This window comes from Aspergillus terreus, genomic scaffold, assembly GCF_000149615.1.
Source record: "Aspergillus terreus NIH2624 scaffold_4 genomic scaffold, whole genome shotgun sequence".
NCBI lineage: Eukaryota > Fungi > Ascomycota > Eurotiomycetes > Eurotiales > Aspergillaceae > Aspergillus > Aspergillus terreus.
This window is the reverse complement of record NT_165927.1, coordinates 1,619,530-1,637,336: the sequence shown is the minus strand read 5'-3', so window position 1 is coordinate 1,637,336 and position 17,807 is coordinate 1,619,530. Positions and strand designations below refer to the sequence as shown.

Genomic DNA, 17,807 nt, shown 5'->3' with positions numbered 1-17,807 from the left:
TCCTCCGGACGCAAGAATGTGTGGTGAAGCAGGCGCTGAACCAGAGGATGGTCGGGGCAACTTTTTTTACTGCCACTGTAGAAAAAATTGCGGAAGACGGGAGCGGAGTTTTTCCAGCCTGACCTTATTTGACCCCAACTACTTCCAGCTCCAAACACCACCCCATCCGACCCCCACGATGCCTCTCGGTCAGGAGTATGGATTCCTCCGTCTCTCAGGTACCTTCACGTCGATAGTATTCGTCGCGATCAGTCGCTAATTGGTTCCTTAGGAGAAAAAATCCATCCCGCGCTTCGCCAGCTTCAAACCGCCCCCTCCGCCGCAAGCTGATCGGCCTCCGGAACGTTCCACACGCGACAGCAAAGAAACAGAAGACAGATCCAGACACCACTCTCGACACCACCATTCAAGACACAGAAGCCATCGCGATCGCTCCCGATCTCGAGAACGACGAAAGGAACGCCGGGAACATCGCCATGTCCGTGCAGAAGCAGCCAGTCCTCGGTCGGAGCCCGTCCCCAAACCTCCGTCATCACGAACTAGCACCGTGAGCGCGCCCAAAGATGACGTGTCGGATTTGTATGTTGTGGATAGCAAAGGCGACAAGTACAATGTTATATATGGCACGATACATCGCTATAGTGTCCCTCACTACCGGCGGTTTGGACGGGGAAGTGTGTTGGGCCTTCCCCCACGCCATAAAATCGACCGCGATACATCCGAAGGCGATGCGATAGTGATTAAACCGGATTTTTCTGCAGATCGGTCGAAGGCAAAGACTAAGGATCTTCTTGCGGGCCTCAGGAAACAACAAACGACGAAATTGCTTCGCGTGCGACCGATTTCAGCCACTGCGCCCACAGATGCTTCCGAGGACTATCTACCGCTTAGTACATCCGGTAATAAGTCCAATGACCTCGATGAAGATTCGGAGGATGACAGATACGCTTATCGCTCGATCCGGGGCAAAGCAAAACCAGAAGATATGCTTCCAGACGACCTGGAGATCATCTCCGACAGTGGCTCCGTTGACGAGGATGGTGTTCGGGCTGACCCAGACAAAGAGATCAAGCAACGCAACGTGGAATTGTCGCGCAATGTAGAACGGAATCCCACTGATGTCGAAAGCTGGCTCGCGCTCATTGATCACCAAGAGTCTCTCCTGCGCGGCTCCGAGCGAGAATCTGGCTCATTGACATACGCAGAGAGGAAGAGTCTGGCGGATATCAAACTATCTCTCTATGAGAAAGCCTTGAAAAAGGTCGGTCAGCACCCTTCTCGGGATAAGCTGCTACTCGGTTGCTTGGAAGAGGGTGCGAAGTTGTGGGATGCGAAAAAGCTTTCTGCCCGTTGGCAATCTGTTTTGAAGTCAGATTCGCACTTTATTAGCCTCTGGATCAAATATCTTGACTTCCGACAGACCGAGTTCCTTGATTTCACCTATGAAAAGTGTCTTGCCACGTTTATGGAGTGTTTGCGACTGAATAAGTCGAGTCCTGACCATCCTAACAAGACCACGGTCCATATCTACCTCTTTCTTCGCCTCACACTCTTCATCCGGGAGGCGGGATTCGTGGAACTTGCCATTGGGCTATGGCAGGCTGTCCTGGAACTTACGTTCTTTCGACCAGAGTCTTTGGATGAACGGAGCACAGTTGCGTCGTTCTTGGAGTTTTGGGACTCTGAAGTCGCGCGGATTGGCGAGGCTGGTGCGCAAGGCTGGACGAGCAATGAAAACACTCTTCACGATCCACAGACACCGCCACCCCTACCTCGCTTAAAACCAAAGTCTCTGTTTGCGTCTTGGGTGGGATGCGAAAGGGACCGCATCGTCAGGTCTCGGCTGCCCGCCCGCAGCTTGGATGAGGAAGAGGACCCATATCGTGTGGTCATTTCTTCCGATTTGGAAGAGACCCTTTCGCTGGTTTGGAGTGCTGATGCTGCTCACGTATTGGTCGACAGTTTTCTGTACTTCTGTCATCTTCCTCCGGTCATAACGGCTGTCAACAAGAATACAACGGGTCATTGGGCAGGGGACAGCTTTATACAGAACGATCTCATGAGCAGTCCACATTATACCCTTGAAGAATGGCTGTCGAGATCTTCGACAAGCATAGAAGGTTCAGAGTCCACTCCTCTGTCCTTTCCTGGCCAGCATTTCATCCACACTCTCGGTACACTTTTCGCTGAAAAGGGGACTTGGTTCTACTCCTTTGAGGCATGGGCCAAGGCTGCCAGGGACAATCAGTCTGATGTTGATACGGACTGGGTCCGTCGGGTATTGCGATCATTGGTAGAGGCGATGCCGCAAAACGACGACCTGGCCGAGTACACGCTCGCTTTGGAATTTGCATGCAATCCAAAGGAGGCGAAGAAGTGTGCCAAGTCATTGCTGAAGAAACGCTCATCTAATCTACGGCTCTACAATGCATACGCACTTATGGAGCGTCGGTCTGGAAATCACGCTGCTGCAGGCCATGTCTGGGCCACCAGTCTGTCGATGAGCAACACGTTCTCGGCTAATGACAGAGCGGATAGCGTTCTTCTCTGGCACGCTTGGGTTTGGGAACTGCTGGAATCTCGGAACGTAGCCCACGCTTCTCATGTTCTTATGTCCATGCCCCAGAATAGTATTGATCTGAAAGCTTTTCCCGATACGTCCGGCCAGCCAGAATTCAGCGCTACGGGCTTGCTGAAGGTCCAAACTGTGAGTACTAGTTCCGTATCCTCTGTGAACCTCCGGCTTACCATCCACAGTTCTTGGCCGAGACCCTCGAAAACTTGTTGGCAAACCGCAAGTCAACGGCATTCGTGGCCTGCGTCGACTCGCAGGCTATCCTTACCTATCTCACGCATTCTTTCGATCTGAACAAGACTCTCGATGCATACAGTAATGCAATGAGGCGTCTTTCTGTATTGCCCAAGAAAGATGAGGCTTTCGTCGCCTACGCCGTTGAATTGCTTCACCAATCTCGTGCTCGGTTCCTCTACTACCATGTCCGCACAAACGGAATGTACAAGCCATCTCAGATCCGCTCTCTCCTGATGGAAAGCATTTCCACCTTCCCACATAACACCATGTTCCTCTCTTTATTCGCCTGGAACGAATCTCGCTTCCGCATCGAAGAGCGTGTGCGCGACATCGTCAGAGACATAACTACCGAGAGCCGAACCAGCCATACTTCGACCCTGCAACAAGTCCCTATCACCTCTCATTTATTCTCGATTTACACGGAAATGATCCGCCCGGTGTATGCAGGCTCCACGGCACACTCAGTACGTGCCGCATTTGAAAAAGCCATCGGCGAACACGACGCATCAGCACAGCACAACACGCTGTCCACCGCAGGCTCAAGTCTCTCCCTGTGGAAACTGTACATCTTGTTCGAATTATCACACCACAACATCCAACGCGCCAAAGATGTCTTCTACCGCGGTATGCGTGCTTGCCCGTGGTCCAAGGAGCTCATTATGCTGGCGTTCAGTCACCTCCGTGCGGACGTCGTGGAGAGTCGCCACCCGGCCTCGTCTCGGCGAGGAGACGGCATGGGCTTTGATGAGCTGCGACGCGTGTATAATGTCCTTGTGGAGAAGGAGTTGCGCATTCATGTTGATATCGAGGATCAATTGGATGAGCTCGCGGAGAAGATGCAGAGATCTGCTGGTTTGCCTTTTAGCATGCCTGATGATGCAGATAGTGGGGATGAGATGCAGCTGTAGTTATTTCATATAGACCATGTCGTTCATCAGGAGTAATGATACCCAACTGTATATTGTCGCATGTCTTGTTACGTAGCTCATTAGGATAGACCGGAAGAGAATCCCAGCAATATATATCGACCACGCCGACAGACATCTTACCACACGTACTACATTAAAACGAAATCACCCTACGCTCGACATGAAAACAGAGACTTCATACCAACTATAGTACAAGACACCGCCCACGATTACAGCTAAGATCCAAACAACAACAAGCGAAACAGTCATGACTTCATCACATCGTGTCGTATTGCAACAGTGGTATCCAAACAACAAACAAACAAACACACGAACAAACAAATTAGAAGTGCTCCTTCCAGAACTTGAACTTCACATCCTTGCTCGACGTCGCATGGGCAGCCTCGCTAATCTGGCGCGCCGCCGTATTCGGCCCGCAGAAGTACACCCCGACCTCGGTCTTGAACCGATGCAAGCCCGACATATACGACTGGTCCTTGAGACCGTTGCGCATAGCCGAGAAGAGGCGGCTCCAATCGGGCCGTCCGAAGTTCGTGCGGCTCTTCAGCTCCGTCAGCGGATCAAGGTCCTGCCCGACGGAGTTGAGGTAGATATTCGCGGCGGTATCGTCATCCAACCGCTGCGTGAGATACGTGTGGATCCGCAAGAACTCCGCGCTGCCCTGGCTAGCCGCCGCAGACGCAGACTGCGACTCCAGCGACGACAGCAGCGCCTGGAACCACTCGAACGAGGTGGTGTCCTTGCAGACCCAGATGAACTCGACACGGCGCAGCCGGCGCGGCGGGTTGGGCCCCGCGCGCAGGTGCCAGATGTTCTTGAGGATGGACGCCCACGGCGTCACGCCGATGCCTGTGCCGATCAGCACCGCGATCTCGTTCTCGAACACGTCCTCCGCCGGCGCTCCGTACGGCCCGTCCACCCGCAGCGTCGGCATCTTCTGCCCGTTCTCCAGCGCCACCTCGTACATGCCCATTGGGTCCAGGCCCTCGAGGTCGCGCGCCTGCGCCGGCCCGCAGCCCAGCGCGTCGCCGAGCGCGCGCGTAAAGTCGCCTACCTGCCTGACGTGGATGCTCACATATGGATCGAAGGGGCACGAGGTGATGGTGAATGGGTGCCATTGGTTGCTGGAGACCTCGGGGACTTGGATGAAGAGCCACTGTCCGGCTTTGTAGTTCATGCTGTCTTTGCGGAATTGGATTTCCATGGCGTCTGGAGGAGTCAGTGTGGATCGTAAGGTGAGGGCGGGGAGGGAATGGTACGTACCGTAGGGGTGACGGATCACCTTGGTGATGACGGTTTGCCGTCGGGATCGGATCTCACGATACAGTCGTTCGATGAGGTAGAGACCGCCGCCCACTAGCTCCCATCGCCAGCCTTCGTATCCGAGGCAGTGGTTCCAGAAGCGGTGTCCGGCGAACGGGGAGATGGGCTCTTTTGTATCCCGCACAAAGCACCCAGTGGCGTGCGTGTAGAGAGCCAGGAGGAACGGCACGAACAGATGGTGGGTGTACCAGAAGGTCTCGAAGGACTGCTGGCGAATGCGATGATGGGAGGTCGTGTACATGAGCATCATGCAGAAGAGCATGACATGGCCAGTGATTCCGCCGGCCTCAGTGAAGTGCATCTGCACCGCAGTGTTCGGGCGGATTTGATCCTTCTCGACGTTATAAAAACTAGATGCGTTAGCTCTAGCCAGTCGGTGAGAGGGTCTCTGTGGGCTGAACTTACTTGACGTAGTGCGCGGCGACGTGGAGGATGACGAAGAGGAGAAGGGCGTACGCGGTCTGCCGATGGAACCATGCCGTCTCCTCCAGAGGAAGCCATCGGATTCGGGGACGCAGCAGTCGGATGAGATTCCTGCACATCGGCAGGATGATCAGCGTTCCATCGAAGGTTAGGACGAGCCCTGCACCTCGCGAGATGTACACCGAGTACTTGAGGCGATTGAGAGCGGCCAACTTTGTGTTGGCGGCCTGTATGTGCCTACACTCGTCAGACAGAGGTCCATTGCAGTGGACGAGCGAACATACCATCCGACCGCGAAGACGGCGATGTGGGCGCCCCAGAAGAGAAAGTAGAACAGAGTCTTCTGTCGTGTAAAGTAGGAATTCAACGGGTGTCGTAGGGTAATCATTTTCGCAGTAAGCCATGCAATGGGTATCTCTCTAACAACGATGAAAACATCGACCAGCGACGATTATTATATTTCAAAGGACAGCACCTGTGCTGGCCAAAGAGATCAATATGTGTAGATAGCTGGGTCTCCAAAGAGATCTTTTTCTTCATGTATCAGTTTCTTGTAAGCCTGAGACTCGCGTTCCTGAAGCTGGCGAGGAAGAGCAGCCAGGAGCAGCAGCCGACGCGAGCGGTCAATTGGGAGCCTGGTAACGTCCACCCAAAGAACATCGTTATCTTGCGGATGCGAACGCCATGTGTATCGGGGAGTTAGTTGAATGGTGAATGGCTGAATTTGGGGTGGATAGACGACAGTGGTGGACGGAGTGAAGGTTGTAGGATCCGGAGATGTGGTTTTGGTTGCAGGGAAGAGAGGGGGACCGCCACCACTTGAGGGGGAGACACTAAAGAACGGGGCCTAAACGACCATGCAGTACGGATTAGGGTTGACGATCGATCAACCTGTAGAGTCGTCTGGCTGGCTGGCATCCAGAGCTCTAGACAACCTAATCAGGCACTCAAGGCTTCGCTTCCTCTCGTATGATACGTCTACTCGGGCGACGACGCTCGGTTATGTCCTACATCTTTGGAATCACATCCTTCGTTCGTATCCAACATTGGCATCATCTGATATGGACCGCATCTGTCGGAGCGCGTCGAATGCTGCTTGCTACCTGTGGCTCCGCAGGTCAAGCCCCGAGGGAAATCCGATATAAAAATAGGTCTTGAGCGGGGGAGACTCACCCATCATCTCCTGACGCCTCTTCTGTCAACGTTCTCCCAGCCTTCGCTTATCCCGGAGAGAGTCCACCGTGAAGCCATGTGGCCCCAGGGGGTAGAGGATGAGAGTGATTGGGACCCAGCGTTCGCTTGGCAGCGTCAGTTGAAGAAGCAGCTGGATCTGCGACGATGATTGCTCCAGCGCCGGTGGAGTTGTCCGGCCACTCGCCAGGATCTTCTCCTATGAGAGCCGTTCTGCAAGCGCTGACTCCGTCGCACACGTCCCGAAGCGAATGGCATCTCGGCACGGGGCGACACCGCACGACAATGCAATCAACGGTGAGGAGTCGGACTTCTCTCGCTGCTAAGTTTAATGATGCTGGTGGCATTTGCTTCCAAATATAGCTCTTACCCAGGGTCGTAGGATCGAAGTCCCTTGGCAGTGGAAGCCTCGATTTCGACGGAATCCTTCATCAAGCGGAGCAAAGCTGGTGCTGGTTGGGGATGCACGATAGGCATTTCATCACAGCTAGTGTCAACTTTTTTTCGGACATTTAACCTTGTGAGGAAATCATCAACGATCACCAGGCATGAGTCCATGAGGTGAAAGTACGGTGAGCCGGAGATCCCTGATTGACCTGGTCTGACAGTCAACGGGCAGTATTTGATCCAGCCAGAATCCCATTGTTGGTGGTTTCGTAAGGAGTCATGGTGCGCTGGTAGAGCGATTGTCTGACCAGGGGAACCGGCGACAAACAAAAAATACCAAGCTATCATACTGTGACAGCAAATCTCCGGACTTCGTCGAGGTCTTCGTCGTGGAGTGGGAGCAGACCGAAGGCATCGGCCGCTAAGGCGTGCTCCCGCAAATCTCCTGCAGGCGCCGGTCCACCGTCACGCTCCGTCGCCCGCGCTACTGCACTCGCTTCTTCTCATCTCGTGCGTTACGCCGGCTCATTCGCTGATGGAGCATGGACATAGCGCCCAGTCAGAGCCTTCAGCCGGGATAGCTGGTCACGGTCCGGGCGGGCAGGCCTATGAGCGGCCGTCAGGATGCAATCCCCGTGCAGAACTCATGAGGGGAATTCGGTGCGGAGGGTGTGCCATTGGCTGCGCAACTCCAGCGGTTGATAAAACAGATGCACGTATCACAGTCGCTGGAGGAATGGTTTTTCAGGCCGTGACAGAGGGCTGGAGTTGTTCAGATCAGGTGAGTTGGCGCTGTCCCGCTATATTCCCTCGCTCCCCCGCTATCTCGTTGTTCTGCTGGAATGTGATAGTTGACCTTATCGATCAGACCGCTACAAACACATGGACAGATACGGAGTACATCATCCATTCAATCCGCTTCTGCCATGTCGGTGTCGATGATCATCCACCCAGCTTCGTTGATCCGACGTATGACTGCGAATAAAAGCGTCGTGTCGACCTTGTGAGAGGTTTCGCTGGCCGAGCTGCTCACCTTCCTGTCCGCCTTACTCCGTACTGTCTCTCACCCTGCCGTCGCTATGGGTCGGTTAATCAAGAACCACTGGGCGCGTTTGATCATCCTCACAGCCGCTGCCTGTACGTACTGGCGCCCTTAAGATCATGCATGGAATAGTCCGACTGACAACCCCAGACCAAGTGGGCAGCGCAATCGAAGGCTTCATCTGGCCCAAAGTCTTCTGGGACTTCATCACCAAGAACCTCAACGGCGCCGTCAAGCCGATTCCGATCCTCCAAATCCTCAATCTCATCATGGGCTTACTCGGCCTGGCCTGGGAATGGCCATTGAAATACTTTGCCGGCTCGTTGCCCCATCGCAGCATTGAATTCCGCCTCATCCTATACCCGCTCAGTGCGCTATTGGCGGCACTGTTATACCAAGGGACCGACCCGGCTCTTTACTATCTCGTGGGAATTGGGGTGTATTTCTGGGCCTACAGCGAGGGAGAGGTATGCATACTTCCCTAGGCTATGAGGCTGTCAATACTAACATGGATAGGTCGTATGTCCGGAACCATGGACATTGCCCAAACGAAACATACATAAAGTATAGTCGCCCTCGCTTGTACATACCTTGAACGACGTGACGATCGCATAGCACATGATCTAATGACCTGGACCGGAAATGGGATAATACGAAGGACGCAAGCTTGTCAGCTTGGTCCACAATGTACATACATAGCCGTTGTATATTATAATCTAACGAAGAACATGCCATTAGTAACAACTACTCTCTCAGTAGCTCGACACCTTTTTTTTCTGTCGTGCCTGAGGCATGTTGCCACTCGCAAGTATCACGTGCGGCTCTATACAGCCACCGTCTTGTTGCCCCCAATTTCTTTTCTTCAAACCCCCTAAAAATCTCTGCTCTCTGCGGTGATTTCTGGTTGGCGACTAACTCCTACCTAGACAATTTCAACCGTCACTAACCCAGAATCTACTTCCTGAGAGCGGCATGTCGCCCGCAGCCTCCAGCCGTGCGGACAACCCACGGAGCGACGACGACGATGTGCCCGTGAACAAAACGACCAGCTTCAACGGACGGCTCAATCAATACTTCCACGCCTCAAAGAACATCTCTACAAATGCGGCGGCCGCAGATGCCGCATCCAAAACCACAACACCTATCGCCATCCCGGACGCTCTCAAGCGAACAGCATCATCACCAGACGAGACCTCACAACCCCAGCGACGGTCCAAACGAATCAAGTCCTCAACACCATCCGGCGCATCGACTCCCACCGCAGACATAGACATACCCACACCCACACCCCGCCGCATCACCCGCTCCCGCTCCGCAGGCAGCACTCCGTCCTCAACACCACTATCCCGATCTCCAACAACGCAACCCACCTCGCGCACCTCCACACCCCCATCGACCTCCACTTCCCTCCTCCGCGACACCATCCCCCCAAACCTCACGCTGCTGCTCGTTGGCGTGAATCCGGGCATCATGACGGGCACAACGGGGTACGCGTACGCGCACCCGTCCAACTTGTTCTGGAAGCTCCTGCACTCGTCGGGGATCACGACGGAGCGCCACCCGCCGTCGGACACGTACCGGCTGCCGGAGCTGTACAACATCGGCAATACGAACATCGTGGAGCGCCCGACGCGCGACGCGAGCATGCTCAGCCGCGCGGAGATGAACGCCGGTGTGCCCGTGCTGGAGGCCAAGGTCGCGGCGCAGCGGCCGCGCGCCGTCTGTCTGGTCGGGAAGAGCATCTGGGAGGCCGTGTGGCGGGTGCGTAAGGGGCGGGCGATCCGGAAGGAGGAGTTCAGGTATGGGTGGCAGGATGAGAGCGAGAATATGGGGCGCTGCGAGGGGTGGGATGGGGCGCCGGTTTTTGTGGCTACGACTACGAGCGGGTTGGCGGCTGGCATGACCATGGCCGAGAAGCAGGCTGTGTGGAATGAATTGGGGCGGTGGGTGGTGCAGCGGCGAGAGGAGGTGGCGAGATAGAGATGTCTCGAGTGTATATATATGCGCTACGACTTCGACACTACGAGAGTAATGCATGAATTGGTTGATGTAGTTCATTATGCAGTGATGCAGCTACCACGCATCATCGTGACTCGTCCTCACGTACAAGTATTCCTAACCACGCTGTTATAACACCCAGGGCAAAACAACATAGAGGCTTCAAGGCCAGCCCGCTAGCCAGCACACGGCAACGAAATTACCGAGTCATGCCTCCCGATCCGTTGCGGAAGTTCGTATCACCCACGTTCTCCTTGGACTATCACGCAGTCAGCGTCAATCCATCAAAGCGTATAACAGGATGGGGGGTTTGCATACACCAGTGGTCTGGAATTCACCGTTCTCCAGAATCTTCGTGACGACGTCGTCTTCGTTGGAAGTCCCGAACTCGTTCTCGAGGCTCGCCTTGCTGGCGCCGTCGAGGACGCCCTGGGCGCCGTGTCTGTGGTCATTAGTATCAGCATTGATGGATCCTCGCCATGCGTGCCATTCACATACCTGTGGGTCGTGAAGATCTTCCAGCCGTTCAGCACATCCGCCAGCGGAATGGAACGGTCCTTGCGCCAGTTGTTGAGGGCCTGGGCGTCGTCGACGAAGACGATGAAGTCATCGGAGGAGCCCTTGTAGAAGACCTTGGAGGTGGGGTCGTTGGCACGAGGCATTGTGATGGGTGATTGAAGATGTGAAGAGGTATTCAACGGGAGTATAAGTGATGAGGATGGCAGTGATGTTCTCTGGAGGAGAGAAGAGGAGAGAAAGGAAGTTCAAGAGGTTGTTGGTCTGGATGTAGATGGAAGGTCGCGTGAGAGCGGATGACGTCACTATCAGGAAAGGCGGATATCACTCGCTCAACAAACCACAAAGTCGTCAATCGATGAGAAGATGATGAGAAGAGGAGAGGGTAGTTCAGATTCGTTAAGATATTGTTAATTGTCTAGAGCTATAATAGCTCCCTCGCAGGACGCCCTTATATGTGTCGCGTGGAGACAAAAGCGACGACACCGGCGACGTCATAAGGGCCCGTTGCGGTCATTCCATGATCTCTCCGACTCCGCTCTGCCCAGACCATGACATGGACGGCGCCTCCTCCAGGCGCCCGGTGGAATGCTGTCGACGCCCTCATTCGGCAAGTCCCAGACGATACTAATAGAAACGCGTCTGCACTGGATCTCCCCACCCGATGGCAATGCAGACCAGCGATGGTCTCATTCTAGTGTCTTCTATCCCTTCGGTGTGGCTGGTATTCTTGTCGTTTCCTCTATGACGTGATGTTGTAGGGTTATGTCCCCTGGATCGACATGAGCTCGAGTCATATCTAGTACTTGTGCCCTAACCTCAGCTGGATCTACAGGAAGTCGAGTACAATCAGTAGGGGCAATCCATTCTAGGCATTGATATCAGGGTAGAGGATCAAGCCTGCATATAAAGGAAAGGAATTTAAGACATGACATCCGATGTTCTCAGTCATAGTCAGGCAATGCCTCTCACATCAGGCCATTGCAGTAAGCAGTGGACAGTCTTACATCGAGACATCTACTTGCATACTACTAGGATTGTCTCCTTTAACAGGGATACAAAGTAATCTATATTGTTGACAACTGCCGATGACAACCCTTTCTGCTAGAAACCGCCTCCCTGCTCTTAATGATACCATTCCACATCTCGAAACATGTCAAAGGCGCTGTACCCTGGTCTAGCATTTCCACATCCATAGATATGGTGTAGTGTCAGCCGGCACTATGCAAGGCCCCGCGGATGTTGCGTTTAGGGAGCCTGAGAGACATTGAACTGAACATGGATAGAAAGGCCGCCTTCGGTGACGGGCTTTCTGAGCGATACTCGGTCTTGGTTTCTACCTTCAAAGCAGCAATGTTGGGACTGGAAGCCGCCCAATTTCCGAGTATAGGAATCTTCTTTCGACGGGAACTTCCCAGGGTGAATTCCCACTGGCTATGACCTGTCTCCTGGTTGTCTTTTGGATAACGCTCTGATATTTCACGCCCTTTGCCATCAGGAGGATCTCCCTTTTTCAGCTTGCTCCTTTGGACACCGTGTCCGTCGTCGGTGCGCGGCTTTGTGAGTGGCAGACCGGAAGAACTGCTTCGCTTATGGCCCGGACGAAGACTAAGTCGTCTCATGAGCGAACCAGGTCCAAACAACATTTCATTCCTTGTCAAAACCATGCCCGGGTAGTTCAAGTACTCCTTCGTATATATGCATGCAATAAGCTTTTCCAGTCGGATCCGATCATTTCGTCGACTTGTGAGAACATAAGCCGGTGAGGAAAGCGGTTTCGCCTCATCAATGCGCGACGTCCGGTTGAGCTGATTCGGGCAATGGGTCTTTTTGATGATGACATATTCCAGATTGGGATCAAGCCGAGGAGGCGTCGCTGAATGAACGGAAGGGGTCCGAAGCAACAATGCATCTGGATTGTGGACACGGTTCAATGGAGTCAGATCAAGAATCAAGAAAGTGTACCCCTTCAGCTCAAATGCGACCGGCTTTGGAAGATCCAATGTAAGTGCAGTAGATCTTATAAACTCTGTCTGCCACTTTTTCTCATCGTTTGCTGATGAAGCACTCAGAACGATCTCGAAGTCGTCATCCCGGTATTGGATAGACAGTTTCCACGAAAACAAGCTACCCTGGCAGCATAGACCTGCAATTTGTCAATTAAGGCAAAGGCACTTGCGAAGATCGCTCCACACCTCTCCCATTACTCAGGGTATCCATCTTCGTGTCACAAATATAGAGACAGGCTACTCCTCGGAGCTTCGCCTTGTCATAATCGGGCTTGGCAAGTAGGAGATGGCTTTTGAAAAGAACGCAAACCATGTATTTCCCTGTGATCTGCCCAGATAATCGGTAGGTTACATGGAGGACGCCGCATAGACACATGGGTCCCAGTTGTCGGTAAATATCGTGGACAGCACACTGTACAAGGGTTTGTGTTTCAGACGGGATGCTTTGTATATGGGTGTAGCTCTTACCGGGCTTGGTAGGACGGTCATTTTTCCAAGGAGGTTGGTTCTTTGGATATGAGTTTTCATGAGAGGGTTGGCGGAGACACTGTTGACTTGACACACAACACTGCGAACTGCCTCCAAAGCCTGACTGATGCCATTGTGAGCAGAAGGGTCATCATGCACATGAGTGTACTTTAAGAGCTCTTTAAGTAGTAACTCGTATCTGCAAAGGCGTTGAACTGGCTAGGAGTATATTAACATTAATGGCCGTAGGTGGGTGAATTGAGAGTCAGACCTTTATGATCATATCGTTGAGAGACATCGCTTTGTTCTCCGTTAACGCCTTCGTCTCTATTGAGGCAACTGATTTCGACAAAGCCTCGACTCCTTGGTTGAAGACGGGCCAATTGGGCACCAACTGACGCAGCATATCCAAGTCCTCGGTAAGCTGATCATAATTGCAGTAGAACTGTTCGTAGAGCTCGAAAGACGTCGACTATAACATGGTCAACACTGTCAGTCACTCCCCTGGCTTAACATACCAGTTTCTGGGTTTCGAGCGCAATTTCCAAAGCTTCCTCAGTTTCGACAGTGAGAGGATGAGACCGACGGTTGGTAGTTGAGCCGAATGTACGGGTTCTGAGAGATTTGTACCTGAGGACTTTGAATGATGTCTGTGTGGTACTCGGGTCGTGGTTCTCTGCTCGGTGTGGCAGCTGAATCTCCTTGTCATCTATACTGATCGAAGGTGAGATTTTACGGACGTTTGCCAGGAACTTTTCATGTACTGCACGAATACTTTGAAGGTTGTAATGGATTTCCGTTCTGGAGGAGAAGAGATACAGAACCTACGTGTGTCAGTAAGGTCTTCTCCAAGCACCCTTCAAGTATCATTACATCGGTCAAGGCTTTGAGACCGAAGACATATTCAGCCTCCGTGGTGATCAGCTCTCGAACGACATAACACCTGTTGATGGCACGGCTATGAGCTTCCACGTCAATAGACCTCCGTTGAGGTGTCGAGCTATCCATTGATTCGCGAAACTCGGATTTCACGCTGTGGTTGGTGCTACGGTTTGTCCCGCCTGACATGATCATGCTTCGACTGGTGATACTCATCGTCGTTGTCTTGACGGTCTCCAGATTGGAAGATTGACCGGAGAGACGCCATTCAGGCTCGGGCAACGGGCTCTCTGTTGCAAGATTCGGAGAACTGTGATTTCCCTCCTGCGATCCGTCGGACCAGCCTTCAACAATCTTCACCGGTTGGCGAGAAGGGCGATTTCTCTTTAAGCGGAAGCTGTTTACCCAGCGTCTGAACACAAGTTGTCGAGCGGAGGGCTCTGCAGGTTCAAGGATGCCCGATTTCAGCTCACTTTCACTGATGGAGTAGGAATTGGGTTCTGTTGTCTCCTCTTTTGGGCCGTCTGCGCTGCTGGGCGAGTGGATGGAAGCCATGATGTCTTGAGGACAGTGGCGTAGGAGTGAAGATGCTTGTCATGGTATCCTGCTTGGGTGTGAAGATATAGAGAAGATGCTCACGTGCTCTACCAGTGCACAATGGGAAGTTACGGCTGGTGTATCTGATGCAACCTTTGTAGAAGGTCCGAATGATTGCGGTGACGATGAGCATTATCGTCACCACTCCACACCAGGTCAGATATATAGCCTGTGAATAAGTACCTAGTAGAGAACAAAGCATCTGACCTATAATACATCGTAAGTACGAGTCGTACAGATAATTCTGGATTCGATCATTCTATGGTGGTAAACAACAGCATAGAGTACAGTGGCAAAGGAGTAAATCCGCCACGCCGAGCGGAACTTCTTCCCCCAGATTTACACGCGGTGCGACCCACCACCAAACCACCTTGCCTAGCTCAAAAGCTGTCCGCCACCAAACCCCTCGGTCTCCGATCCTCCTCCCTTCAACGATGGTTTGATTCTAGAATGGGCATTCCGATGGACGACAACATTCACGCTCCGACGGTCGCCTCCGGACCGACAACCGGAAGGACTCAAGGCCCCGATCTAGCCAAGCTGTCGGTGATCGAGCTGATGCAAGAGAAACAAAAGATAGAAGAAGAACTCTCTGCGCTCAGCAGTGTTCTCTCATCAGTGAGTCTTTGTTGAGACTTCTGTCGCGCCGGGAGTGGAATCATGTGGAGCCTGTGTTGCTAACAACCGTCAGCATGGGGTCAATATGAACACGTCGCTAACGACCTTTGACGGCTTCCCACGAGACGATATCGACGTAGCCCAAAGTGAGGCATCCCTTGTTGACTACAGCTTCGACCTTATCTAACCAGGCAATTCAGTCCGCACGATACGGTCGCAAATTATCCATCGCCGCAACGATCACAAAGAGCTCATGAAATACGTTGAGAAGGCCGTCCACGAGCACTTTGAGAACCTCCAGCGCGCACAGAACACGACGGCCTCAAGCGGGAATACCAATGGAGTGGGAGGATCGCAGTCGAACCTGAACGGCAATGCTACGCCGGACGCTGGGACGCTTGGGCCGCCATTTGCAAAGGTGAACAGCGTTACGGAGGCCAGTCCGGCTCATCAGGCCGGTCTACGGGCCGGAGATACTATCCGTCAATTTGGGAGTGTCAACTGGATCAACCATGCCCGTCTCACCAAGGTGGCCGAAGTGGTTCAACAGAACGAAGGAGTACGTCTGCCCTACCCGCCTAATCCCGGAGAGTCCCGGAGATTGGGGCATCCTTGCGTCAATGCGTTTTCATACTGATTACTGTACAGCGTGCTCTCCCGGTGAAAGTATACCGAAAAGATGAGTCGGGCAATCTGACGGATGTAGACCTGGTACTAACGCCCCGACGGGATTGGGGCGGTCGTGGTCTGTTGGGCTGTCATCTGGTCCCATTGTGATGCAGACAGATTGATTGCAAACGAGCTTGCCGGGGACTTCTTGCTGGTAAGAATTGTAATGAGTGTACTTTAATTTCTAGCTTTATGAGGAATGCGACATGGGTATGAATTCTTGCAGTTTGTTTATTGTTATGGTGGGAAGGGGTGGTCTGACACACCCCAGGATGACTGTGGCTCTTTTATGTGATTCTATTATTTGATAGGCTAGTGAATGATCTGGAAATGATACCTACCTACTACTTTCTTGCTGATTGTGATATCTTAATGAACTTGATTGATGAATGGATAGATAGAGGGGCAGTCGTGCTAGAGGTTGGAGCACGTGACCCAGCCATGGAGTCGCCCGGGGCAAAAAGACAAAAATTCCATCACCAGCGGCCGAACTCACTTTCTTCTTCCTCTTTCTCTCGCTATCCCCACCGTCGTTTCGGTTCGACGTTCATCTTCCATCCGCCCTCAGCTCCCTGCATTAATCCTCCTCTTCCTTGCACTCGCCTTTTTCCTCTTCTCCCCCTCACCTAAATCACATTTCATCATCATGGCTGAGCAAGTCGTCCCCACCTTCAAGCTCGTCCTCGTCGGTGACGGTGGTACTGGAAAGGCAAGTCACCCATTCCATTCGATCCAGTTTCACCCCTTTCCTCAGATCTGAATCGCCCGTGATATCGTCGTTGTCGACGGCGAGACCCTCGTTGTCATCGCGCGTGTTTATGGTTTTCCTTCTCCCTTTACCGTCGTCGCGATCAACAAAAAATTTCCCCATCCCTCCTCAAACCCCCACGACAGGAGGATCAAAGACCGCCAATCCGTCATCGCTAACACTCTTCCTCCCGCCACAGACCACCTTCGTCAAGCGCCATCTGACTGGCGAGTTCGAGAAGAAGTACATTGCCACTCTCGGTGTCGAAGTGCATCCTCTCAATTTCAGCACCGTATGCTTGCCCCGCCAGTTGGAACCCCGCTCGTTGGCCGCCCGACCGCCATCGATCGCTCAACCCACGAACTCACCCACTAACTCTCTCCCAGAACCTTGGTTCCATCCAGTTCGACGTGTGGGATACCGCTGGTCAGGAGAAGTTCGGTGGTCTCCGCGATGGTTACTATATCAACGGCCAGTGCGGTATCATCATGTTCGATGTCACCTCCCGTATCACCTACAAGAACGTCCCCAACTGGCACCGTACGTTTGCTTTCTCGTGTCCGGCCTTTCTCATCACTAATCGCCATAGGTGACCTCGTCCGTGTCTGCGAGAACATCCCCATCGTGCTCTGCGGTAACAAGGTCGACGTTAAGGAGCGTAAGGTGAAGGCCAAGACCATCACCTTCCACCGCAAGAAGAACTTGCAGTACTACGATATCTCCGCCAAGTCGAACTACAACTTCGAGAAGCCCTTCCTCTGGCTCGCCCGCAAGCTGGTCGGCAATGCCTCTCTTGTATGTCGTCCCTGGCTTTTCATGACGGAATGACGAAGAATCGAAACACTAACCCGTGCAGGAATTCGTTGCCGCTCCCGCTCTGGCTCCTCCTGAGGTCCAGGTCAACCCCGAGCTCATGGCCGAGTACGAGAAGCAGATGAACGACGCCGCGCAGATGCCCCTGCCCGACGAGGAAGACGCCGACCTGTAAGCGTGTGCTCAAGGATGAGATGCAGGGGATCCAGGGACCATCGACGACGATCCTATGTGTATTCCCTGAAAGCAAACCAAAAAAAATATATGACTGGCTTCGTTATGCAAAGTCTCGAATTACGATACAACGATAGCGGTTAGTGGATGGACCTGAGGAACGGACGGCATGATTATGCAACTTTTTTTTTACCCGCTTTTCTTTTATATC

The 17,807-nt window shown here is 53.0% G+C and overlaps 8 protein-coding genes across 8 annotated transcripts; 4 read left to right on the top strand and 4 right to left on the bottom strand.

The window, feature by feature from the left end:
- Positions 1–178: 178 nt before the first annotated feature.
- On the top strand, positions 179–3,720 carry ATEG_03372 (uncharacterized protein; the record flags this gene model as incomplete). Its single annotated transcript, XM_001212550.1, has 5 exons — positions 179–218; positions 379–547; positions 595–2,707; positions 2,758–3,014; positions 3,054–3,720. 5 exons carry the CDS (start codon positions 179–181, stop codon positions 3,718–3,720), a joined length of 3,246 nt encoding a protein of 1,081 aa, XP_001212550.1.
- A 343-nt stretch (positions 3,721–4,063) lies between these two features.
- Positions 4,064–5,875, bottom strand: ATEG_03371 (putative NADPH oxidase (NoxA); the record flags this gene model as incomplete). Its single annotated transcript, XM_001212549.1, has 4 exons — positions 4,064–4,950; positions 5,005–5,414; positions 5,470–5,724; positions 5,772–5,875. The coding sequence occupies 4 exons, from the start codon at positions 5,873–5,875 to the stop codon at positions 4,064–4,066; spliced, it is 1,656 nt and encodes a 551-aa protein (XP_001212549.1).
- A 2,269-nt stretch (positions 5,876–8,144) lies between these two features.
- Positions 8,145–8,722, top strand: ATEG_03370 (uncharacterized protein; the record flags this gene model as incomplete). The annotated part of the gene is made up of 4 exons (XM_001212548.1): positions 8,145–8,202; positions 8,258–8,574; positions 8,624–8,626; positions 8,678–8,722. 4 exons carry the CDS (start codon positions 8,145–8,147, stop codon positions 8,720–8,722), a joined length of 423 nt encoding a protein of 140 aa, XP_001212548.1.
- A 452-nt stretch (positions 8,723–9,174) lies between these two features.
- On the bottom strand, positions 9,175–10,014 carry ATEG_03369 (uncharacterized protein; the record flags this gene model as incomplete). Its single annotated transcript, XM_001212547.1, has 1 exon — positions 9,175–10,014. The coding sequence occupies one exon, from the start codon at positions 10,012–10,014 to the stop codon at positions 9,175–9,177; it is 840 nt and encodes a 279-aa protein (XP_001212547.1).
- Positions 10,015–10,304: 290 nt separating this feature from the next.
- ATEG_03368 (SBDS family protein) lies at positions 10,305–10,767 on the bottom strand (the record flags this gene model as incomplete). The annotated part of the gene is made up of 3 exons (XM_001212546.1): positions 10,305–10,364; positions 10,424–10,547; positions 10,604–10,767. The coding sequence occupies 3 exons, from the start codon at positions 10,765–10,767 to the stop codon at positions 10,305–10,307; spliced, it is 348 nt and encodes a 115-aa protein (XP_001212546.1).
- Positions 10,768–11,832: 1,065 nt separating this feature from the next.
- On the bottom strand, positions 11,833–14,532 carry ATEG_03367 (putative Rho guanyl nucleotide exchange factor; the record flags this gene model as incomplete). The annotated part of the gene is made up of 5 exons (XM_001212545.1): positions 11,833–12,767; positions 12,817–13,222; positions 13,370–13,570; positions 13,617–13,922; positions 13,972–14,532. The coding sequence occupies 5 exons, from the start codon at positions 14,530–14,532 to the stop codon at positions 11,833–11,835; spliced, it is 2,409 nt and encodes an 802-aa protein (XP_001212545.1).
- Positions 14,533–15,036: 504 nt separating this feature from the next.
- On the top strand, positions 15,037–15,910 carry ATEG_03366 (putative 26S proteasome non-ATPase regulatory subunit Nas2; the record flags this gene model as incomplete). Its single annotated transcript, XM_001212544.1, has 4 exons — positions 15,037–15,192; positions 15,266–15,338; positions 15,393–15,751; positions 15,899–15,910. The coding sequence occupies 4 exons, from the start codon at positions 15,037–15,039 to the stop codon at positions 15,908–15,910; spliced, it is 600 nt and encodes a 199-aa protein (XP_001212544.1).
- Positions 15,911–16,507: 597 nt separating this feature from the next.
- On the top strand, positions 16,508–17,597 carry ATEG_03365 (Ran family GTP-binding nuclear protein; the record flags this gene model as incomplete). Its single annotated transcript, XM_001212543.1, has 5 exons — positions 16,508–16,574; positions 16,756–16,901; positions 16,996–17,149; positions 17,199–17,404; positions 17,466–17,597. 5 exons carry the CDS (start codon positions 16,508–16,510, stop codon positions 17,595–17,597), a joined length of 705 nt encoding a protein of 234 aa, XP_001212543.1.
- Between the last annotated feature and the right edge of the window lie 210 nt (positions 17,598–17,807).